This window comes from Lepisma saccharinum, chromosome 12 (genome assembly GCF_977018435.1).
Source record: "Lepisma saccharinum chromosome 12, izLepSacc3.1, whole genome shotgun sequence".
NCBI lineage: Eukaryota > Metazoa > Arthropoda > Insecta > Zygentoma > Lepismatidae > Lepisma > Lepisma saccharinum.
The window spans coordinates 60,856,452-60,882,890 of NC_139240.1; the positions used below are offsets into that span (position 1 = coordinate 60,856,452).

At 42.4% G+C, this 26,439-nt stretch overlaps 1 protein-coding gene across 2 annotated transcripts in view; it reads right to left on the bottom strand.

Annotated features, from left to right (window-relative positions):
• LOC145996503 (inactive pancreatic lipase-related protein 1-like) overlaps positions 1-26,439 on the bottom strand; it is a 66,750-nt gene that overhangs the window by 26,603 nt on the left and 13,708 nt on the right. Inside the window, exons 2-3 of one of the 2 annotated variants that reach the window (XM_083133005.1) lie at positions 25,681-25,855; positions 18,180-18,342 (exon numbers count right to left, since the gene is read on the bottom strand). In XM_083133005.1, coding sequence (XP_082989131.1) covers positions 18,180-18,342; positions 25,681-25,855 — 338 coding nt within the window. The remainder of the gene's footprint in view (positions 1-18,179; positions 18,343-25,680; positions 25,856-26,439) is intronic. The other variant, XM_083133006.1, reaches the window with a different exon arrangement.

The following is a 26,439-nucleotide window of genomic DNA, read 5'->3' on the forward strand; positions in this document are numbered from 1 at the left end:
CGTGATTATTTTCTCTCTTTTAGTACAGGAACGCGGCTCGGGTGTAACTTACTTTTTGATTCGCCCACGTATATATATTTTTTAACTGGTACCCTCGTTGTTCTAATCACTACTACATTTTTGGATTATAGTCCTATATGTGTTAAGTGACAAGGTGGTAGCAAGGACGTCTAGCACGGAACATTTTGCATTAAAGTGACTGGCCAATTTATCCCCAACGTTCCCATTGAGGTTAACCCTATAGTTGACTATGTGAAGAGAATCCTGCAGGCTGCAGTGGTAGCTTCTTTGCCTTGAAATACCTGTGGAGGCACATAATTGTTCAGATCCCACTTTTAACTGTAGGCCCTGTCTCGATTAGCCCTTCTGTGCGTAAAGTAGATTTAAAATTCAAACTCATATTCAAGGATCAGGGAGGTATTCTAGCAGAGGAGTCTCGTGAACGCATGTGGTGCATGCTGCGCATGCGTCAATTGTGGGGAAAAGGACAGCTTGCTCTGCGACGACATTCATGAGCGTTTCTACATTCCAGTGTCTTCATATAGAAGAAGTATTTATTTTACACGAGAGCGCCGGACTAAGCTTATATTACATTTCTTGGATCTGAAGTGACGCATGCGTCAATTGTGGGAAAAGAATTATTACTTTCTTTCACTTCAGATTCAAGAAATGTAATATAAGCTTAGTTGAGCGCATTCGTGTAAAATAAATACTTCTCCTATATGAAGAAATTAGGATGTAGAAATGCTCATGAATGTCGTCGCAGAGCAAGCTGTCCTTTTTCCCACAATTGATGCATGCGTTCACGAGACGCCTCTGTATTCTAGTGACTTCTTTCAAAGCACTGTGATGTTTTACATAGCACCTCACCCCTCCTCCAGAGAAGGCAGTACTGTGTCCAGAATGTGGGGGATTCCTGCCATCAAAACAACCCTGCTGATAGCTTAGCTAATGTGTTTCGGGGCAAATTTGAATATATGCATATAAAACTTACATAATGTAGTGATCACACACACACACGTACATCTGCGAGTAGTGTAAGTGTAGTGTAGTGCCGTGTAAGTTTTCATTAATACATAGCAGTAGTTTTTTAAAGAAATGTGTATAGCTACATTAAATTATTACTATCATCATTATTTTACATTTGCATTCAACTTAGTCTGTATCTATAAAACACAATAACAAAAAATATTAAACTGATTGTGATCTACATGCAAAGTTTTCTAAAATAATATATAATTTGTAGTTAGTAGTACAGGTGGCCCGGTTCTAAATCCTCATTTGGGGCTCGAATCATCATGTGGGGCTCGCAGTGGTGCCAACTCACCCCCCGAAAATTTCACCAACTGATATTTTGAAGCCTTTCACGGTGTATGTTAACCTCACAAGCAGTGTTGCTAACTCGGCGTAGCCTTTTATGGTGTATGTTAACCTCACCAGCAGTATTTCCAACTCGGCGTAGCCTTTCACGGTGTATAATTTTTTTAGCTTTTTTTTGTGTGTGAGTGTACATGTGTTTGGGCGAGGCGTAGCCTTTTATGGTGTATGTTAACCTCACCAGCAGTATTTCCAACTCGGCGTAGCCTTTTATGGTGTATGTTAACCTCACAAGCAGTGTTGCCAACTCGGCGTAGCCTTTTATGGTGTATGTTAACCTCACAAGCAGTGTTTCCAACTCGGCGTAGCCTTTTATGGTGTATGTTAACCTCACCAGCAGTGTTGCCAACTCGGCGTAGCCTTTCACGGTGTATGTTAACCTCACCAGCAGTATTTCCAACTCGGCGTAGCCTTCTTTGAGGCTTGGGTTTTTTTTGCCAATTTATTTAAAGAAAATTCTACTATATAATTTTTTACTGGCTAAGCTAACCTACAAATAGGAATTGGCAGCACTGACGAGGCTCGAATTATTATTTGACGCTTGAAACAAATCGCTAAATATAAAATAAAATAACAATGCCTATGAACCTGTTTGGCTTCAGGAAGCAGGCTATGGAGGCATTCGCCCAAAGTGCACCGTCGCCACCTGCGAGCTTGGACCTGTTACCCTCCCTATTATCTAAACTCAACGGTTTGTTGATTATACACTTGAATAGCATCCTGACCCAGTACGACGAGGATGTGGGCAAAACTTTCTACATATTCAACAACAACTTGAATTATTACCAATTCCCCATCTCCGGCAAACTGCAGTTTGACATGAATCCCGAGAATAAAGGAGAGGCCAAAATTTCCTCCGGCAAGAACATCTATCGCATCAAACACGATAGGATGAACAGTACCACCACGTACGATGTATCTGCTGGCGATCGCCTGTACATAGAGCTCTTGGACGACTACGACAAACTCATCCCTTTTTTCATAGAAATGAAAATTAGCTATCCTATAATAAATAACAATAATGCCTAACGATATTTTTGGCCATACGAAACGCGACGACCATGGCGACGAGCTTCTCATGCTCGACGTCAGGGTCAAGAAGTTGCGAAGCGATCTGCAGGCCCTCCAGTCCACGCTCAACTCCAGCCTCCAGTCCGAGATAGCTAGCTTGCAGTCTCAGTGCTTGGACCCTGTACTCAAGATTGATGCAGAGCTAAAATCGCTGCTGCAAAAATACACCGACCTTGCGTCGATAGACAATCTCGACAAGCTGGCACTGAGTGTGGGCAATCTGCAGAACGAACTTCTGAAGCTGCAACAAACGCAAACCTCAGACGTTGAACAGCTGAAACAACGCTTGCAGGACCAAACAAGCAACATCCAGACCGAACTGCAAACTATCATCCAGAGCATTAAAACACAAGACGACTACGATCGCGTGAACGCTAGTATTGCTAAATTGCGCGAACAGTTTCAATCTTTCAAAATCCCTACGTTGGAAAGCATCAAGGCTGAGCTACAAACGGACGCTTTGCATGCGGCCATCAACGAAGTAAAAACTAAACTCCAAACACTGGAGGATTTTATCAACAATCTACCGTCGTCTAGCGAACTGAACGCCATTGCCCGTAGCGTGGCCAACATCAAAGTCCAACTTGAGACCTACGAGGATTTCGGGAAGCTGCAAGGCACCATAACCCATATTGAGGATGCACTTGCTGTCATTAGAAATGATCTGGCGAACGTTCACGATGAGCTGGAAACCAAACTGCCGGGCATCAGGGATACACTGGCCAACGTTCAACAGCAAATCGCCAAACTGGAAAATCTGAATGCAGAATCCGAGTTGTCTCATTTCCATCACTTGATCGACGACATACAGACTAAGTTGGAAACCCTGCAACAATCTACTCCCACCCAGGATGACATAACACAACTGCAAGAAGGCATACGTGCTGCTGCCGATGCCTCCGAGTTGGACGCGGTGAAAAAAGCTTTGGAATCGCTCCAAAACACGGTGGCCACCCTGCCTACCTCTCAGGAATTGAAAAGCGTGAAGAGAACTCTCAACCGAATACTCAAATCCGACGACATCAAAAACATCCAATCCGAAATTGAATCGATACGGGGGTCTGTCGCGACTTTACCTACCAACCAGAACATCACCGAGCTGCATGAATTGTTTGCGGAAATTAGAACCCAGGTCCACGACCTTGTAATACAGAGCTCCAAGTTGACGCTTGTAGAAAGCCTGCAGCAGATTATTGCCAGCGTGAAAGAGCAAATTGGGAGTATCGAGGCAAGTCAGGAATCGACTATAGCTAATTTCAGCACCCAACTACATGACTTAAATGAAAAATTCAAGAGCCTTATTGTCGATGTAAAGATCAAACCAAACTACGACACTGTTGTTCACGCTATCGAGGAACACCTGGAATCGGTGAATGGCAGATTGGAGGATATAGAGACCGAGGTTCGAACCAACGTAAACACTTTAAATGCCAGCATCGACAATCTCAAGTCTACGATTGTCATCGAACTGTACAGCATACCAAACAGAGAGTTCTCCTCCCCTTTCAATCCAGGTTACAAACTCTACATGTTGACTCCTGCAAAAGCTTATCATCAATTTTTCCTCGCTGGCACACTTCAGTTCGTCAAGGTTTCCTACTGGTCTTTGCCTCACGCAACCCACTACCCAATCATGACCGTGACGAACATTGGCGATGAGCCTAAAATAAGAGGAGTTGAGCTGGTCGATTTCACACACCCCGAAAGTCGCGAGACTGCCTATGCCGAAGATGCCACTCAAATTATCGACATAGAAATAGGTGACAAGCTGTATATAGAAAACCCAGCATTGTCTGCAGCCAGAAATCCCATCCAGGCTATATTCTTATTTTCGCGCCATGTCTAGGCAGGGTATCGTGAACGAGCTGCATAAACCTGCACGACGAAACTACAAACGACTGGCGGTGGTGACCAAAGGCGTGGATGACCTTTGGCAGGCTGACCTTGTGGAAATGAGTAGCGGCAACCTGAAAAATTTACATAAAATCAACAAAGGATACAAGTATCTTCTTACTGTTATAGATACATTTTCAAAATTTGCGTGGGCTTTGCCCCTCAAGGCTAAAACAGGTGTGTGCGTAATGGAAGCATTCAAAACTATTTTCAATGAAAGTGGCAGGCGACCTCGATTTCTTCAAACGGATAACGGAAAGGAATTTTACAACTCGATATTTCAACAGTTTGTTCAGAAACAAAATATTCAACATTACTCGACTTTCAGTCACATCAAAGCCAGCGTAGTGGAACGTTTTAACCGTACTCTCAAAACACGCATGTGGAAACGATTCACGCTTCAAGGTAACCACAAGTGGGTCAATGTGCTTCCGGAACTCGTAAACGACTATAATCACAGTTTGCATAGCACGATACGCATGAAGCCTGCCGATGTCAGCAAGTCTGATGAGGCACGACTGATCTCTACTGTTTATTGCCCCAAGTACCGGCCCACTAACAAAAAACCGAAATTCAAAATTGGAGACCAAGTAAGAATTAGTAAATTTAAGCGCATGTTTGAAAAAGGCTTTACCAAAAACTGGAGTACGGAACTTTTCACTGTTGCTCGATTGTTACCCGGTAACCGTCACACGTATATAATAAAAGATAATCGCGACGAAATTTTGAAAGGGCGATTCTACGAGGAGGAACTCTCTAAAACAAAATACCCCAATACGTATCTTATCGAAAAAGTATTACGTAGAAAAGGTGACAAACTGTTGGTGAAATGGCTGGGACTCGAGGAAAAAAGTTGGATCGATGCAAACGAGGTGATTGTGTAACGGGTGCTTGGGATGTGGTGAGGCGACTACCAGATTTTCCCCCGGAGCGTCAGGCTAGGAAAAACGGCGAACTGTTGCCGGACAACATTCGCTGCCTTATTGTCGGACCTTCAGGGTGTGGGAAAACAACTTTACTTATTGATAATTTTCTTCTTGCTCCCGACTGGTTAGATTGGAAGAACAGGCACTTGTATGTTTTTTCCAAAAGTTTGGAGCAAGCAAAATATCAACAGCTGACAAAACTGTACGAAGGGCTGAGCATAGCTACTTTTGCCTCCGAAGTAATGCCACTAGACTGCTGCCATGAAAATTCGGTGGTGGTCTTCGACGATGTCATCCTGGAGAACCATAACGAAATTCGCAATTTTTTTACACAGGGGCGGCACAGAGGCATGGACTGCTTCTACCTTGCTCAGACTTTTTCTAAAATTCCCAAGCAGCTTCTCCGAGACAACGCTAATTTTATTTGCTTGTTTCGTCAAGACCACACCAATTTAAAACATGCTTACGATGATTATGTAGGCGGGGACATGAACTACAATCAGTTTTCCAAATTTTGCTCTTCATGCTGGAATCAAGATGATTTCGGATTCGCCACGATAGACATGACGAGGAAACCCAATGACGGAAAATACAGAAACAAAATAAACAACTTTCTAAACGTTGCGACGTTACAAGAAACGTCTTGACGTATTATAAATAACAAATGATGAAACGCAAACTCGCAGACGACAACTTGAAGCTGCGCGACTACCTGGCCAAACGCTTCAGGGGTTGGAAATCAGAGAATCGCGGAATTTACGAAGAGAAAAAGCGACAGGACCAACCTATTATTGATGCTATAAGTGGACTAGGTAAAGACATCAAAGATGTTACCGAGCAAAATAAAGATTTAATCAACGAGCTCGTGCCACTTGCTGCTCGAAATTATGCTGAGCCTACACCGATATCCAGTATTCACACTACCCCGTTCGAACTTGGAGCTGCACCTCTGAGACGTCAGGTTCTAGGCAGTACCTCTTCGGACAAGGTAGTTGAATTAGGTCCGTTGGCGAGAGATTACCTGAGCACTGGGAAATTTGAAAAGGACGAGGTGTTTGGATTGTACCCCTCTGTGGAACTTAACGAGGGTGTGGTTTGGAAAATTGGAAAGTCAAAAGTTACGTTCGAAGGTGACGACGTGAAAATTAATTTGGGCGAGAAGAACAGCTGGACTAGGTATCCTGGCACTGTGGGCCTGTGGGAACTTATCACCAAAAAGCAACCTAAAGATTACACAGACGAGGATTACCAAAGTTACACAGAAATTTTAATCATGACGGATGCCCTGTACCAAAACAACGATGCAACACAGAATCGCGTAAAATCAAGCAGTGGAGAAAAATACAGGAACCTCATCAAGCCAATATGGAACCAGCTCAAGACTGGCAGCGGTGTCAAACTCTACAATACCCTACCTAAAGAGTTTGTTTGGGTAGACGACGTAAGGAAGCTTGTAGATCGATTGCTGGTTATCGCAGGCGAGGAAAATGCAGGCAATCGCAACTTCCACAACGAGAAAGTGGGCATCATGGACATGATTAGCACCAAGCTTAGCAACTTTATTGTCAACGACAACAAAGGTATAGGTTACCTTATCAAAATCATCAACACCCTGCCTCCCAAATTCTGGAATGTGGCCGAGGGTCGAGGTCTCGTGAACGACATCATCAACAAGCTACCCTTCGAGATGCACCTACCAGGTTACCAATACTGCGGACCGGGTACTAAACTGGAACGGCGACTGGAGAGAGGTGACAAGGGGGTAAATCTGCTGGATGCTGCATGCAAGGATCACGACATTGCTTACAACACATATACGAATTTAGATGCGCGTCACGATGCTGATAAAAAATTGGAGCATGCCGCGTTCGGGAGACTCGTCAGCAGAGACGCCTCGCTGGGTGAACGGGTTGCAGCATTGGGCACGACCATTGCCATGAATACAAAACGAAAATTGGGGTGGGGGCTGTAATTAAATAACATACAGTAAAAAATGTCTACGCATATAACAGACTTACCAACAGAAGTGTTATACAAAATATTTACATTTACTTTCGACGATAGTCACGAGGATGTTAAAAAGCTTATTGATTTAGTTAAAATAACACCACAATTTCGCTTGCCCTGTGAAATGCTACTTCTGGATCATCTGAGAAAAATAAGCGATGTAAAATCTTCTTCTTCTCCCTATGCTCTTTTTCGGGCTGCTGATGAAAAATTGGCTGATAAGATGGACGAACTTCACGAGTGGAGACAGGGGAGGACATGATATACAGACGACTGGTATGCTTCAAATGCTGAAACCAGTAGGATCATCGATCACCTCATCGCATTAGGCAATGCCAAAACTTTTTTCTATAAATAACACACTGTAAAAAATCTACGAGACCAAAAAAATATTTCTTCGATATGGGTGAAAAAATTAGTGACGTCCAGGCATTAAAACAAATGCTAAATTTGTCAGTCGAGTATGTAAAAATTCAGGAATTGGAAGTGGACAAACCTTACGCAATAACTTCCGGTTCAATTGTTGCAACCCAGTATGGTCCCAAAGTACGTCTGTTGCTCAACGGACAATACAGTCTATTTTTACCAGATCGATACGCTAGCATGTTATCCGACGAGAAGCTATCTATTTTAATCGAGAGTACAACTCGAATCGTGTACAAGGGGACAAAAGAACTTCTTGGTAAGAAAACAAAGCACATAATAGAATTTGTTTAATAGCTGCAAAGTATATATAAATAACATACCGTAAAAAAAATTACACGGGAGGGAAAACAAAAAATCTCTGAACATATATAAAATAACATACCGTAAAAAAAAAATTACATCATGAAGCCCAAGGGCGTCGTGTACCAGATACCATATTCGAATCTGAAAACGCTGGGTGCCCTCGATGGGTTACTCACCAAGAAACAACGCGAGAAGAAACGTTCATGCTTGTCTAAAGGACACGGAATGAAATTGCTGCTCAGCACTCCACAATTGAAAAAGTTGCAACATTCGCGGAAGCAGCAGAAGATTGGAGGTTTCATATTCAGCATTCCGGCCATCTTGGCAGCTTTGGGTGCAGTGGGCAGCTTGGCAGGAGGCAGTGCTGCCATTGCCAAAACCGTCATCGATGCAAAAAAGAACAAGGCCGAGCTGGAAGAACAGAAACGTCACAACCTGGCTATGGAAAAGAAGGGGAAAGGTGTGACCAAAAAGCGAAAAAGCAACCTCGATGCTTTGAAGAAATATAAAAAAAAGAAGAAGCCCTGTCCAACTTCGATATTGAATCTCTGATCGAACTGTTGGGAATAAGGAACTTCAGGGGTGTTTTCATGTCCGATTCTCTACCCTCTGCTGTGAAGAAAAAGGAGTATGGCGTGGTCAACCTGGACAGTTACAAAAATCCTGGTACACATTGGATATGCTACCTCAAAATTGACGATAACAATGCATTTGTTTTCGATTCGTTCGGTGGCACACCGCCTGCCAGGTTGGTGAAGTATCTCAGTGTTGCCAACCTCTACTACAATGACAAACGCATCCAGGGTTTCACCGATGTTAACTGCGGCCACCTATGCCTTTCCGTTCTCGCATACATGTCTAAAATAAATAACCCCCTCAGTGGAGCATTTTCAGAAAGCATTGTGGTACCTAAAACACCATGGGAGTGTTCCATCTCACCAGCGAGACTTCGGTCTTGAAACTCGCGTTGCATGACGACATCATTTATCCTAAATCTATTGCTCTTCGTGCATTCTACAGCATGTACCTGATACCCAATGTCACGGAGCACAATAACAAAATTACTGTTGGAAATGAAAAAATAGTTATCACGCCAGGACAGTACAATCTGTCTACCTTGCAAGCCCAATTGCCAAGAAATATACTGCTATCTCAAAATTCTGTAACTCACAGAGTTGAAATTGTGTCTGCTACGGAAACAGTAGACCTAGGCACTGTTGGAGAGCTTCTGGGATTCGAGAACAACACAAAGCTCGAACCTGGCATCAAGCACATCGGTGCCAACATTCCTAAATTTCTAGCCATCGAAACTCTGAACATACATTGCAACGTGGCAGAAGGCATGATCACCAAATCCTCGGATGGCATCCCAGGCAGCCACAAGCAGACAGGTATCATCGCTACGTTCAAACCAAACTCTGAATTCATGGAACCGATTATATACACACCCTCACCACCGATATACTTCCCTATATCTCGTAATCGCATAGACAACATAGAATTGGCAGTGACAAACGAAAAAGATGAGGTGGTGAATTTTGCCGGAGCTACTACCACCGCCGTCGTGGAGATTAACGTATAATAAATAACAATCATGGAGCAAATCGAAAGTTACGAGTTGCAATCTTTCCCACCCAATCGTCGCACGTTCGCCAATTTGAACGAACCGAACAGGGAGATCGAATACGATGTGGACGTCGGGGATGGGTTCATTCACCCTCACAGAGCTGATTTGTATATCAAGTTTGATGTGGTGAAGAGAGACAACGGGGAAGCATTTAACGCCAATGCAAATTTAAAACTTGTGGACAATTTTGTGCCGCATCTGTTCTCGCAAGTGGAAGTTAGAAAGCATGGCACCGTCATCGATAGGGTTGACTACCCCGGGATTACTTCTACAGCTGTGGGAACACTGAAACTCTCCAAGAGCGATGCGGCATATTACCAGGCAGGGGGATTCGAAGCAGATACAAAAATCAAAACTCGAAGCCACACAGTACTGTTTCCCATGCGCTTGCTTCCAGGCTTCTTCTCCGACTACACGGAGATTATGTGGAAGGGTGGCTTGCGCGTCACTTTTCGCAGAAGCGCCAATGACAACGATGTGCTGATGCGTTACAGCACCTTGGGTGCAGACGGTGCAGCACTTGCCAACACACTACCCGACGCAGCCAAGTGCGTCATCCAGTTCATGGAGCTGCGCATGCCTGTGGTAGAATACGAATCTAACTACGGTCTCAAGTACAAAGCCGATATTTTGAAGAACCCCCAAGTACCCATCCAATTTTACGGCTACCAGTGCGTGCAGAAACCTGCTTCTGGCAGCCATTTTGAATTTGATGTTACTACGCAGTTCAACAGCATCCGGTACGATATGCCAGAGTTTACCGTCGTGCTCTTCCAGACGGGGAAAGATAATAACCAAGAGAAAGATTCTAGCCAGTTCGATAATTGCAAAATTAAGAATGTTTACCTCAAAAATGGAAGGAATGAAGTTTTTCCACGCGAGAATTATAACTTAAACATTACAAACGATGATTACCTGAAACTTTACGAGGCGTACACAGCTTACAAGAGAGTGACCTCCGGCAATGTGGACGTGTACTACAACCCCGACGAGTTCATAGCTCGCAGACCCATGTTTGTCATCAACACATCTAAAAGAAAACAGGTGGTTGTTAACGATCGTACCAACATCAAGATTGTATGCGAGTTCCACGACGCCTTGCCTGCAGATACTCTGTGCAGTGTCATTCTTATTGCAGAGAAAACATTTGTGTATGACGTCAAGAATGAAAGAGTAACTGAACAGTTTTAGATACAAAAAAAAAAAAATTAAAAAAATAGCACACAATAAGAAATGTGGAATTTTATATACACAAGTACAAACTACAATAAGCAGTTTCCCAGAAGTTTAATTTTGCTGTGCCATGCATGTAATCGAGGAAGTTGAAGTAAATTAAAATTGATTTTTTTTTTTCATTTTGCATTGCCTATTACTTTTTGTTGCACTCTGGGCAGGCCTTACTAGTTTGCAGGCGATAGTGGCCCCACGGAAGTGTATGGACCCCACATTCAAGAATACACCTCTTGTCGTCGTGTGCATCCAGAGCAACTTTCCTGACAATATTAGTTGTAAGCACATGATCGACGCTTTGGATACGATGCTCTTTTTGTAGAATGGGCGATTTTGTTCTGAGGCACTCGAGGTAATCCTCAAACTTGAGGTGCTCCCGAACCACTTGCCTGCTTACACCCTTTGCCTTTTTTGTTACAGAACCCTCAGCCCGGATCGCATAGGCTTTGGCACGAAGTCCAGCAAAGTCCACAATCACATCCCCGTCTTTCTCGTCCTTGAGTTTGCCGGGTATTTTTTTGTTTCGGGGCAGAATTCCATACCGGTTTGGCTGGGGATAGCCCGATGTGTCGAAGAGCTTGACAAGAGCTGGAACTTTGGCTATATCACCATACGCATCGGCCGTGCGAACATGGTACACCAAGCTGTCTGTGTCTGTGTAGAGGAGTGAGATATTGTGGTTGTAGTGTGCACGTAGTATGTCGTAATATGTCTCGAACATGCACAACTTGCTCAGATCCAAAACTGCAGCTCCCACATAGATGGGCTTGTTGAGTAGCACCTCGCCCCGGTTCATGTGAATCAGAGACATCTGTTCGTTGTAAATTGTTCGAGATCTGAACAGCGAGCTTGCAACAAGTCGACGACACTGTGTTTTCTTCGTCACCAACGTCACATCAACGCGATTTCGCACATTCTCCATGGTCTTCCCAAATACCGCATTGTTCATTAATTTGAAAAAATCGCGATCAAGTTCCGAAGTGGCAGCAGTGCGATGTTCGGTGTTCAGTTCGATGTACGGCTTCAACCATGGAGACTGCCTGAACAAGAGCACGCGGTAAACTGCTTTGACCGAGACCCCTTGCTGCATTAACCACTGGAGGTTCCGGTAGTGTAGCACATAACGCTTTTTGGGCTCCAAGTCCATGACGAGCTTTGGTTGATCTGAGCCAGGTGGACACTTGAATTCCGGAGCAGGCGAAAGGTCACAGAATGTATCCTGCAGCTTCTCGGGGAAGTCAAGGTCCACCTCGGCAAAAAACCCAAACTCGTCGCACTCTTTTTCGATGTCGTGGTATAAAGGATCAACCCACTCAAACTGTCCTGTTGGGAGTGGCTGCATCATGGAGTGCCCGTAAAGATTATTCACATCAGTGTACATGATGTAGCTTGATGGTTGGGAGCGGTCGTAACCAGTGGCCATGTGCTGATTGTTGGCGTGTGCGAAGCGTTGCGACACTTGGACCATGCCGCCCCGGATAGCTCTCTCGATGAAAAGCATGATATCAATATCGGAGATAAGGGAAAGTTTAACTTTAGTCAGCAGGAGCATGGCCGACCATGCCAGTCCAGGAAGGCTGTAAAAATATACAGGGTCCAGGTTGTAAATGTTTATCGCAGTCGCCCGGAACGCCTGGAACACATCGCCAAGAAGCGTCACATCAAGCTTCAGGTATGCATCGTGGTAATCACCAAAAGTTCGGCAACCCAACTTGACCCACATAGACTGAGCATGCTTGTACTCCTCGTCGGTAATACCTGAACCTCTCAGCTGGCTGTAGAATTTATCCTGGGGAGGCAGCAACTCTTCTTCGAACTTGGAAGGGTCGGTGACGTATTCGTAGGGGTAGACCCCTTTACGTCTGATGAGTGCGACATCTAAGTTCGGGAAACTTGATGTGGTAATGGCTAGTTGGTCGTCTCTGAGCTTCCCAGCAAGAGCATCCAGGCTTGCCTGGAGGAACCTCAGAGAGTCGAGGAACCGAAGCTCGATGCTCCTGTTTTTTGAGTCGCCGGGGATCGGCACCCACTTGCTGACGCTAATATAACGCTCCTCGTTTTGTGCCAGGACATTGATTCTTGCATTGTCGTACCCTAGATGTGTGACCAAGTGATGGAAATCATATCCCGAGCCATTGTGAAAAAAGACCGGTATGAAGCGCGGGTCCCTGGCTCTCAAGTTACACCTGCTGCACCACGGGCCAATGTAGCTTCCGGTCCCATAATGGTCATGGTGGTGGACCTTTTTGTTATCGTCAGTGAAGACCGAGTTGCAAACAGGACAATTTAGAGCTATTTCGTGCTGATGCTTGTCTTTGGGAGACAGAGGCAGCATGGGCTTGGGGGCCAACAGCACCTTCCCTATCTTGATGGCTTCCTGTTGCATTCTCTCCAGGAAGTGTTTGACCGGGTCGGGACCGCGATACACATAGGGCTCGGAGGCAATATGTTGGTCTCGCCACACCACAACATAGGAGTAACTCGAGGCCTCGTGGATTTGGAAAGGAATGGTAGAGGATGTTTCGGGGTTGGGCTCGCAGTTAGACAGAGGTTGAAGAAAGGCCTCGAAGTCTGCTACAATATAGGCAGGATGCTTCACCATAGCACTGTGCCTGCGAAAGCACTCTACTGCACCAGGTTCGGGCAGGATAGTTCGTGCAGGCTTGTTGGTACCACAGTAGAGCATGTGGCGAGCTAGCTTCTCAGCAGCAATGTTGGGACCTCTGATGCGCCGGTAATCCTGCTGTTCTCGATTGCGAAATGTAGACAAGCACCTGCGACACACCTCGACGTGGTGACTATCACTGCTCCGTTGGCTCGAAACAAGCCGAGAGAGCGAGCGAATGAGGGTGTAATGGTGATGGGTTTCGTCCTTGATGAGCAGGAGGTTGATTTCTCGTGCCTCGTTGTTGTTGCTCACGTTGCTCACGCGGATGGGGTAGACCTCATGTTTGTTCTCGAGACCGTAAACATTGATGGCTAATTGCAGGCCCAACAAGTCACGAGCACGAACCTCAAACTTGCGAATATGCGAGACTTCTACAGGGTAGGCAATCCCCGCCATTGCATCCTCCAGTTCCAACTCATACTGCTTGTAGTGTGCAACACGGCGTGGACTCTTTTCCCAAGGTATAGGGTGCAATGCTGCCAGCACCGACCAGAGGAAGCATTTGGTGTCTTTGTTCTGAATATTGAGAATAGCTTTTTTTGCTTTAACCTCGGGTGGCAGGGCAATATAGCTAGACCCTGCCAGTGGCAGGAATTTGTTAAGTTTCAAACAAAGTTTGTGGGGGTCGCCACACAGCGAACCGCCCGAGCCTTCAGCCTGATGCTCCTCGTGCTTTGCCACAAGCTCCTCGACAAACTTGTCGTAGATGCTGTCGAGGTCAGTGACATCTGCCTGATGCAGTGTTTTTGCTTTTGTGGCATGGAAGAATTTATATATTTTATCAGACGGTTTCTTATACTTGCAGCATAGCACAGCATAGAATTTAGTGGAGTGTGTGGCCAATGCATCGTTGAGGATGGATATTATCTTAGCTCGCTCGCTCCCCAGAAAACTACGCACATCGCAGAAGCTGTCTGATGTTATGTCAAAGTCTTCTAATAAATGCTCAAACGCAAACCGGTCTGCTTTCTTCGCCAGCTTGACGCGTTTGGCAGGTGGCGATGCATCGAGAGAGGTTACTTCTACCTTTCGCTTGGAAGGTTGCGGTAGAGATGTTCCAGTGCTCTTGCAAGTAAGCTGGTGTCGCTTGAAGTTGGGAATAGAAATATTTTTTCCACACTTAGAGCACAGTTTGGTCGCACATATTTGTTTTCCCGGCACACAAGTACGACAGTGCCTTTGAAAATGTTTACTTGACACAGCAGTTTGGCACGTAGGGCAATTTTTTACAGAACGCATAATGCAGAGATTTTTTGGGGGTATGTTATTTAATATCCAATGCTGTGCAATGCAAAATATAATTGTTAACTTTTTTTTTAAAAAAAAATCTTTTTTTGAAATATTCTCTATGACCTTACTTAGGTTTTTTCGCCAAATTATATGCTTCTAGTCTCCTATACTTTGGTGGAGCCCGTTCAGGTTCTATCCCCCGCCATGTGGGTTCCTCTGCCAATCCAGCAAAGGTGAGAAATCAGCGCTGTGCTCCGGCTTTAGACAGCCAATAGAAATTTTGCTTACTTAAACCAATCAGAAAACACCACGTATAAATTATTAGCCAATCAAAATCTCTGTTATTTTAGCTATCATATAAAAAAAATGCAAAATATCCCAGTTTCAATTCGATCCATTTATCTGAATCGAAGAAACCGACAATTCACATATCCCCATATCATTGTATGCTTGCCCTATTAGCACCTCTTTTGCTGTTGTGCTCAATTAGTTTTCACTAATTGGCGATTTTCTTGAAGAGGTCTAATAGAACAAGATACGGCGGTATGAGAAATATGCAAATTTAAAGATATTTTAGCGAATTACGCCGGCATAAGCTAAGTTCGTATTGCTAGAAGGCCTTCGTCGTTGCAAGTCACCTAACCCATTCACTGGCAAAAAAAATTAAAAATGTTGACGTACTGAAAAAAAATAACTTGTCCCACTCAAGCATTCATCGAGTTCCAACATTTGTACAGAGATGGCTCTGTTGTTGTCGCTTATCAAATATATATATAATTTTGGAATATCTCTTAAACGGTACGAGATAGCCAAAATCTGTTTGCAGATTTGTAATGTACACTCGAAGATAAGTAAAAGTGTGAATACAACCTATGCTCGGAAATCCAAAATGGCGACCGGAAGTAGGTTCATCTCTTAAACGGTACGAGATAGCCAAAATCTGTTTGCAGATTTGTAATGTACACTCGAAGATAAGTAAAAGTGTGAATACAACCTATGCTCGGAAATCCAAAATGGCGACCGGAAGTAGGTTCATCTCTTAAACAGTACGAGATAGCCAAAATCTGTTTGCAGATTTGTAATGTACACTCGAAGATAAGTAAAAGTGTGAATACAACCTATGCTCGGAAATCCAAAATGGCGACCGGAAGTAGGTTTATCTCTTAAACGGTACGAGATAGCCAAAATCTGTTTGCAGATTTGTAATGTACACTTGAAAATAAGTAAAAGTGTGAATACAACCTATGCTCGGAAATCCAAAATGGCGACCGGAAGTAGGTTCATCTCTTAAACGGTACGAGATAGCCAAAATCTGTTTGCAGATTTGTAATGTACACTCGAAGATAAGTAAAAGTGTGAATACAACCTATGCTCGGAAATCCAAAATGGCGACCGGAAGTAGGTTTATCTCTTAAACGGTACGAGATAGCCAAAATCTGTTTGCAGATTTGTAATGTACACTTGAAAATAAGTAAAAGTGTGAATACAACCTATGCTCGGAAATCCAAAATGGCGACCGGAAGTAGGTTTATCTCTTAAACGGTACGAGATAGCCAAAATCTGTTTGCAGATTTGTAATGTACACTCGAAAATAAGTAAAAGTATGAATACAACCTATGCTCGGAAATCCAAAATAGCAACCGGAAGTAGGTTCATCTCTTAAACAGTACGAGTTAGCCACAATCTGTTTGCAGATTTGTAATGTACACTCGAAGATATGTAAAAGTGTGAATACAACATATGTTCGGAAATTTACAGAGTTCATAGGAATTGTTATTTTATAGAACATTGTCAGCCATAAGGTTAATTCACCCTCTTCTCCTCAAATCGCATTACATACATGTGGAAGACAGAGGTAAAAAAAAATTAGGTTAAATTAACCTCTCTCCGAGAACTGACCCCGAGCGCCCATTTTTAGCGAGCGCTATTTCAGCGAGCGCCATTTCAGCGAGTGTTTTTGTAAAGCGAGTTGGCAACACTGCTTGTGAGGTTAACATACACCGTAAAAGGCTACGCCTCGCCCGAACACATGTACACTCACACACAAAAAAAAGCTAAAAAAATTATACACCGTGAAAGGCTACGCCGAGTTGGAAACACTGCTTGTGAGGTTAACATACACCATAAAAGGCTACGCCGAGTTGGCAACACTGCTTGTGAGGTTAACATACACCATAAAAGGCTACGCCGAGTTGGAAATACTGCTGGTGAGGTTAACATACACCGTAAAAGGCTACGCCTCGCCCAAACACATGTACACTCACACACAAAAAAAAAGCTAAAAAAATTATACACCGTGAAAGGCTACGCCGAGTTGGAAATACTGCTGGTGAGGTTAACATACACCATAAAAGGCTACGCCGAGTTGGCAACACTGCTTGTGAGGTTAACATACACCATAAAAGGCTTCAAAATATCAGTTGGTGAAATTTTCGGGGGGTGAGTTGGCACCACTGCGAGCCCCACATGATGATTCGAGCCCCAAATGAGGATTTAGAACCGGGCCACCTGTACTACTGTAGTTTCTTAACAATAATATTAAAGAAAAATTTTCCTTAATATTTGGGGTGCAGTGCCTCTCGCCCCCTTAATGATGGGAAAGATGCAGTGACTGCACTGCATCAGAAGGAGGGCAAAAAAGGCGAATCCCCCAAGAAAACAAGAAAAATTAGGTAAATATGTGCTCTTTAAGCCCAAATATGTAGTTTTGTACATTAAATGTAACTGCTCCCTCAAGAAAATGTCTCCCCTTCCTCTGGCTCGCTATTATTATTTTTTTCTGGGACCATTATTGGACAGGTGCCTCCAACCCTCTCCAACACTCTTCCCAACAGAGAAGATAAGAGTTTGTGCCTAACAGTGGCGTGACCAGGATTTTCGTAAGGGGAGAGGGTTACGCATACTTTTTTAGTAGTCAGATCTCATTTTGCCATATTTTCCTGGCTTTGCCGTTCTTTTTTTTTTAGGAATACTGGGCCAAAAGGGGGTTATGACCCACACCTCCCCCCTTCCTTGGGAACGCTACTGGTCTAAATTATACCGCGTTTGTTACAACCTGTCCCGGTTCCCGCGCTAGCTGGTCGCTGGCTTTTCGCCGTGCTGGGGAAAGTCAAAGCCAGGCAGCCAATTAAAATACGCAACGTCTCAACAGTGTCTACGTAAGCGCCTCTCTTCTGGCTTCCATTCGCTCCTCGCTGCCCAGCAGACTATTTTTTCCTCGTTTCTCATTGGCACCGAAACTGTTGAGCGATCGCTAACGCGGGAAACGGGACAGGTTCTAACAAACGCGGTATAAATTGTCTCCCGCTAACTTCTTTCCCTGGGGTGTTACTGCCAACCACATGGCAAGGAAGCAAGAGGCAGTTTTTGTACACCAGGATATTTTCCGTAACAAAGTAAATAAGCCTTGAACCATACTCACATATTCTAGTACGGCTCGTTCCATATCCAATACCCAGGGAAGGTCACTGTGGCTTCTAAAACCATGAATGATGATGTATGTTCTTCTTTTTGGCTTGAACAATGGGTGAGGAATTTGTATAGTAGGCCATGCGTTTATTTCAATTCTGTCACCACCAGTTTCCCTGTGAAGAGAGGATTGTTTAAAGTTTCCCTCCGGACATATTTTTATGTAGAAGAGACTTGCATTACTTATTTCCAGTGAAAATAAATGACGAACGTCCCGAGTTAACATTTATCTATCAAGGGTGATTCGTTACCATGGAGACAACAGCCGCAACGATTAAGCAACAGGAGCTGTTTAACTCTGCCTGCCTTTGACGGTCTTTTTTCAGGAACATTAGGTCAAACGGAGGCGTTATGACCCCCCACCAACGCCCTCTTGGGCACGCCACTGAACATCTGATCTTCCCGACCTTCTTGGTTCATATAGGGGGGGCTGTGGAGGCAGGACCCCCCGAATTCACACACTTGGTAATTTTTAGAAGGTGACGTGATCAGCACCACGCCTCGGTCGCCTTTACCACCACCCAGATAAGGAAAAATAAGGAGAGAAAAAATAGTTTTGCTAGATACTCGTCTGGTGGGTCGAGTAGAAGTAATAATAGTATACATGAGTTTCTAATCATTATTTGTTATTATTTCTACTATTCAGTATTATGCCAGCGACCCTAATAAATAGGGCTTGGAGTTGATCAAAAATCATGTTTTTTACTAGGCCTTCAAAACAGTAGGGTGACCGTACGACCAGTTTTGACCGGTACAGTCCCGTTCCAGAAACGTGTCCCGGCCGTCCCGTCGATATTATTAAAAAGCCTACTATTTGTCCCGTTTTATAAAAGTCTAGGAGTAGCTAAACTTGAAAACCAAGTCTAAATTTGAGAGACTAATAATAAATGTTGATGGACAGGCCCGAATTTCCCAATAGGCCTAGAGCGGCACTTTGGTAGGGGCGGCACTATTTTTTGTTTTAAATTTATAAGGAATACCTAATTCTCGGATTGCCTCTTTTTTTCTCCGGACACACGAATGGAATGACTTAATGTAGTTGTATTTTAAATATAAGTTAACGAAGAATATTTCTTAAGAGGGATAGGGTAGCAGGGCTCAGAACTAGTTTAATAATTTGTTGTTTTAATTACCGACGTTGTTGTTTCGAATGTACAGCATTGTGCTGAGCTGGGTCGGCGATTGCGGCAAGAACGTGGAGCCTGCCGCTTGCTTTTGAAAGACAACACCGGCTTGGCTGCGTTCCAGGAACGCCGTTCCTTGTTTCTGCCGGCATTGGTCGCATATCAAAAGCATGTGATTCCCGTTGAATTGTTGAGAATTAAACTGTCGGGGTAAGCATTATTAAAGGGGTTTCGCATTGTACTATTCTACTGTTAGTTGCTCGGGAATATTATTCAAGAAGTAGATGGGGTGTCGCGTCTTGAGTGTGTCACTGTCCAACGTGCGTTTGTTGGGGTAAGTTTAAAACGTCATTACGTTCATTATGAGTGATCAAAGAGTAAGACTCAATGGGTCACAATACAAAAAGAAAAAAGCGGAGAAAGATGAAAAACAGGAAGCATTTCTGAAGAAGGTTCCGAAAATCAGTTCTTTTTATATACAGAAATGTAATCAGGAAAAAAGTTAGGAAAGTGCCGTTGATGAGCCCAGTGTGTGTTCTGTCAATTCTACAGATGTTCCTCATGCATCCAATGAATCTCAGGCATATCAGTCATCAGTGGCGGATCACCTAATGATTCTTCAGTTGCAATGGCGAACTCATTAATGTTAATTAATAATAATTTAATTAATACTGCATGCCGTCAATAGTAAAAATAGTAATACAGTAAATAATGATTTTTTTTTCATTCTTGATAAACGGTATGGGGGGCGGCAGAGCTTGTTTGGCCGAGGGGCGGCAAAGAGGTAAATCCGGACCTGTTGATGGAATTTTTAAACTAGCATAATGGCAACAATGATAAAACAGCTGGACTGTGTTTCAAGCACTTCATAACAATCAAAATGCATTATTTTGTGTGTGTAACAATGAATAAGCATGGCCAAGAAGCGTAGTTCCAATACAGACCTGAAACAAGATTTTAAATTCCTGTGTCTTGACACAAACTCAAAAAGCAAAATGACACGTTGTGCATCAGATCCGTGGGGACGGGGTAGTTTGGGGGAGTTTTATGAACGGTTGGTGATGAATAAAACTGTTCTCAAGAAGTAACACCATTAAGCCTTGTTTCCATGATATGAAAAACTCAATGTGCTGACCAAGGCAGAAATTTATTTTATTATAAAACATAAACTAAACGTAACGTTTCAACCTTCTAGCAAGATCTTCTTCAGACTCTGTACCCAGTACAAATGAAACAAGGTACAAAACAGGACGATATATATACACAAAAATTACTCCCCTCCAGAGGCAAGACTATTAGAAAGTTGTTTTCCTGGAACATTCCAGCAGCTGGCCTTCCCTTGCCAACTCTACTTTCACCTGAGAGGCGATTTAGCTAAATATTTCCTTTCATCTGGGAGTGGTTGGACACACGAGAGATACAGGACATGACATAGAGTGGGATGAGGCTAAGCAGATAGGAAGGGAGAAGAGAATGCTAGTGAGAAAAGGAAATAGAGAAGGAGACCAAGGAAATAGAGAAAAAAGGTGAAGAAGACACAATGAACTGGAATGGGGGACTGAAGATAAACAAAGAATGGAAGAAGGTGTTAGAAAGAGTGGAAAGGACGAGAGAAAGAGGAGAGAAGAATGAAGAAAGAAAGGAAAAAGAGTGTGAGATAAAGTTTCCAACCACCTTCCAGATGAAAGAAATTTTTTAGCTAAATCGCCTGTCAGGTGAAAGTAGAGTTGGCAAGGGAAGGCCAGCTGCTGGAATGTTCCAGGAAAACAACTTTCTAATAGTCTTGCGTCTGGAGGGGAGTAATTGTTTTGTATATATATCGTCCTGTTTTGTACCTTGTTTCATTTGTACATGGTTCAGAGTCTGAAGAAGACCTTGCTAGAAGGTTGAAACGTTAAGTTTAGTTTATGTTTTATAATAAAATAAATTTCTGCCTTGGTCAGCATATTGAGTTTTTCTTCTCAGAAGACTGTTTTCTTCTAATAAATACTTCTGGCATTCCTCAACTTCAGCGTAGGACTAACATCAAAGGAACCAGAAACTCTATATAAGCCATACCGAGATTATAATAATTTTTCACAACAGGAGATCATATTTCATCTATTGTTCATGATGTATTATTTAGGTGAAAAAGAATACATTAATAATAACAATTTTATAAGTAGACTTAGGCTCTGTCCGAAAGGTACAAAGTACAGACTTGATGTATGATCTTGGCGGAAGTGACGCCATCTAGTACAGTTCGAAAGCGCCAAGAACTGAAGTACACAAGTGCACAGCTCGCAGTGCAGATGGATGCTGACTAGGTCACGTGATTACCGCACTCGTTGTTCATTTGTTTAAAAGCGCAGAGGAGAAAGCCAGCAACGCAGGTTAAATATACGTTATGGGCCAACAAGTTGTTGGTTAAAGCACAGACAAGTTCTTCTAATGTGTGGAAATGTACGTGTACGAACATTTGAAAACGCAACGTGATTTCTATGGTGAAAAACAAGTGTTTAAAACGCGGGGAAAACAACGAGTACTCAGTTTTATCTACTGACCGTATTTGGCGCTGCAGTCGAAGTGGAATTTCACTTCCAGTCCACGACTTGAAGACCGCACTCCAAGACCATACTCCGAGGATGCTCGCTTCAAGTACGGTCTTGTACATTTCGGACACGGCCTTAGCCGATTTTTCATGGGAAAAGGTAAACTGACCTCCTTGGGTGTCCCTTTTTGGAACAAAATTATGGCCACCCTACTTTTAAGTCACTTTTCATTTTTTTTTATTGTTTTGTTGATTATCATTTTTGAGGTTTCACGTATTTGCTAGCATAACTTCCATATTTAAATTTCCTAACAGTACACACTACTCATCGAAAATGTGATCAATGCAAACTTGAAGTTCTTTGAGGTTCCCTTGCTGTGGTTTTTGTCGCAAGAAATTATAATCGCCCTGGCAACACAACTATATTTTCAGATGCTGACTGACTACTGTATATTGCAAGATCCACTCTGAGATGTGAATTATTTGTACAGAAAGACCTTGCGGTCTATTTTATGTAAAAATAAAAATAAACTACATTAGCACTTAATTGCTTTCTTCCCTTTGCTTCAGTACTTCAATCACAAAACAAGTTTTAGCGAAATATTGCACTCCTTTCTTGTAATTTATGAAAAATCAAGCTTTCATTTTAAGAGCGAAAATTAGGTCCTTTCTTTTAATAATTTGAAGATCATATTTTGAGAATTTTTGGGTCATCAACTTCCAAGCCCTACACTTTCGAACTCCATGTCATTCTATTCAAAACCGGAAGTGAAGTTCCCGCCCGCGCCAAGGAAGAACAGAAATGTAAACATCCGGTGAATATCCCCCATAAATCTCAGCCCACATGAAAATTTCCCCTGCCCAGTCGCAAATATGTGTAGGATGACTTTGCATGCTTATTCTCTATAGTTTGCAACATTGCTCACCGTTACTTGTTACTTGGCGCTAGGTGAAATATCTTGACGCCAAAGAAGGTCACAGGAAGAAGTGTTTGATTCCTTTCAGATTTCTTTCCTATCCGTACCAGTCGATAATTTGCACGTTTGATACAATGGAATTGTTCACAAGGTTGCAGAGTACACATACGTACTTCTATAGAAAAACAAAACATGGGCGTCCGGATGGGGGGGGCAAGGGGGGCCACGCTCCCCCCTGGAAAATGAATGTCCACCAAAACATTATATATATTTCACACATAATTTCATTTCATTCACAGTAATTTATGTTAATTATTACAAGTGCGTTGAAGGAACATGGTAATTTCAGACTGTAACAGTGTTTTTTGAAAGGTCATTACTATTATGCGGGAAAATATGCCTCCTTACCCCCCCTGGAAAAAAATTACCTTGCTTGCCCCTCCCTGGAAAAAATCCTGCGGACGTCCATGGGAGGAGATTGCAAGCAGCTGAATATAAATGACAGTTAGATTTTTCGCCCGGGGCGAGAATAGGATTTGGCGTCGATGTAAGCACGTATCCACGTCACTTTGAATGTCTTCCTAAAACCACGAGTTTCTGTGTGGAAAAATCGCAGAAATGCAACCGGAGCGTGGAAGTGATCATCTCCAGAATGGCCGAGACAGAGAATGCGTGAATAGATCCCTCCGCATCTTCTATGAGTCTTCATGGCGCGGGGCAATGCTTTGCTTTCCAAATTCAACTTTAATGATAATTTATCAGAAATAATATTTTCTTTGTTTACTGATTTCTTGATGTCATCTGATTTCTGCAGTATATCATTCTAATTAAGCTCTTGTAACTCATTGCATACTGAACAAACAACTGGTTCCAAGATATAAAGATTACTAAGATGATTACTCTACACCAGTGTTGAAACCAGCCAAATTCCTCTAGGGGGATCAAACTTCCCGGGGAGGAATGTCACAGGCAACAAATTTTAATACAATTAAAAATACTGCTAATATTTTTAAATTACTCCTTATCTCTAATAATTAAATTAAGTTTAAATTTCGATAATACTGCACAATACAATTCCTCAGCAAACTGTTGGCTCACTAACCGTTAAAATAGCTGTCTCTGACTAGCATCCTTAAACCCGATGGTTTATGGCTGCACTGTCCCTATCCTGGGAAAGATCAATCCAATGTTTTCCATTCTTAGCTGTAGGTCCATCTCAACGTTATGCCTCCATCTTCGTCTTGGCCTTCCTACAGGTCTCTTGCCTTCTGGTTTCCCAACAAGAATCCTGTCAACTCCTCTTTCCTCTCCCATTCGTGCCACATGACCTACCCACGTGTCTTCTTTATTTATCATTTTAATAATATCTGTCCGTTCTAAATTGTGTAACCTTCTCCATTCACCTGTCTCCTCATCCATTTTAGGTCCAAATATTTTTTTCTAAATTAAAATAGCTGTAAGAAGTTGAAATTTGTTGCAATATAAGCTTACATTACATCAGCCCTTCAGATCTAAACGTGTCCATTGTTGAGTTTCAATAAAATGTGGTTTTATTGTATATTACTAGTTAGCAGTTATCAAAACGGACGATAATCTAAACTCGTTCATTATTTTGACTTTTAATTATAAATAGGACTAAAACATTGCTTATCATTACGAACGAAGGCAGAGAAAATACGTTCTACGTGAAATTAAAATGATTGAAAAAAGCCAAAGTGTACACGGTTGTCACCCTTGAGTTCATTACTGCTCTATAAGTGTTAGCCAAAGTAAGATAACTGGCCGCACATTGCTCCCTAGAAAGTAAACTGTAAAAGTTGACCCCTCCATAGTAAATCTCCACTAATACTTGGATTCATATCGCCTGCCTTACAGGATGCTGCATCCTAAAGGCAGGAAAGACTTCCCTTTCTGTGGTCTTGTTTCCTCCACGCTTCTCTGGTGGCTCGTGCACAAAACCCTTCACGTGTCGTCTTACCAAGTGATAAAAGTAGGTCAGTAAATAAAAATAGAATGGAAAACAGAATCTAAAACATGCAGCCCCTGAATCGAAACTATCTAAATTTATTTTCTACAATATTAGCTTGTGTTTAGATATATTTTGTGAGTTTACGCCTGTATCGTGAGGGTGACCGTTAGTGAAGACACGAATATGTCAACCTCTCTTACACTTAATACACCCTGTACTGCATTCTTGCAGACTAACAAGGCTCTGGCGACTGGACTCAGCCAGAATTGTTCGAATTTTGTTAATGCGAAACTGTTTAAAGAAGACAATAATTATTAACCAGTTTACCCTTAGTGAATAACTTCCATAATCAGTGGCTGTTATCAACATTACAGGTATATAAATTGTACTGTCCTCGGACTACTGAAAGTTGAAGCTCTTCAATTCATTTCCCTATGGACTTGCACGAGTAAAAAAAGTATCATTTTAGTACAGAAGAAGGTGGCTAAAAGGTATGTTTGTGCTGTGTGTGTGTACCCTGTTTCCCATATAAATTAATCGACCGAAGCAATATGAAAAACAAGTATAACACCATTAAGCCTTATTTCCATGATAGGAAAAACTCAATATGCTGACCAAGGCATAAATTTATTTTATTTTAAAACATAAACTAAACGTAACGTTTCAACTTTCTAGCAAGGTCTTCTTGTACTTGGTACGGAGTCTGAAGAAGACCTTGCTAGAAGGTTGAAACGTTACGTTTAGTTTATGTTTTAAAATAAAATTAATTAATGCCTTGGTCAGCATATTGGGTTTTTCATGAAAAACAAGTGTGTACATATATCAATCAGGAAATCAACCTTCAAATTGGGTCTCAAATGAAACGATTTCAAGCAAAAGAAACAATATGAACTATCAAAATGAGATACCCTTACCTTGTGCTTAAGAAGAACCTTGTATTTATTTTGGATGGGTCCTCCGGTAAGAATGGGATGCACCCTGCGACTGTTGCCCAGGGACCTTTGAAATTATAGCACCCCAGTCTATCGTAGCACACCTCTCCTGTCACATTCGCGGCACAGCCTACTAGTCTTGCTCTGAAGGAGTCCCCTGAAATAAATTTAATGTTGTACGCACGTTTTTCTGTGCTTAGTTGTAAATATTCAAATTCTGCTGTTACTCTGTTCTTTCCATAAGCTTGTTTTTTATAGTGAAAAAAATAGTGTTTTAACCTAACCTAATCTAAGGCTAGTGCAATTATATTACCGTTATGTATAATTTTGTAACTAGATTACATTCTGTGTATATAAACTTCATCTTTCATTTTCTGTGACTATTAAGAATGTGTTCCAAATTTTTTTGTGTTTACGTTGATCATCATGTATATGGCTCGGATAGTTATGCACTAAAAAAAACGCAAAATATGCACTAAAAAGTGTAAAATAGGCACTAAAAACCTGTTTAATTTATAAATGTTGTATATCACAAACTATGAAAGATGACATGCCACGCAATGAATATGCATTATTCTGAATGCTCATTAGCTATACAGATTTTTTTTTTCAATTAATATGGTTCTGCGTTAAATGAAACACAATACACTACAGATCAAGATCATGATTGAATTTGATAACAACATGTCTCAAATTTTCGAACTTGAAACTCCTTCTGTTTTCAGCTAGAATAGTCTTATA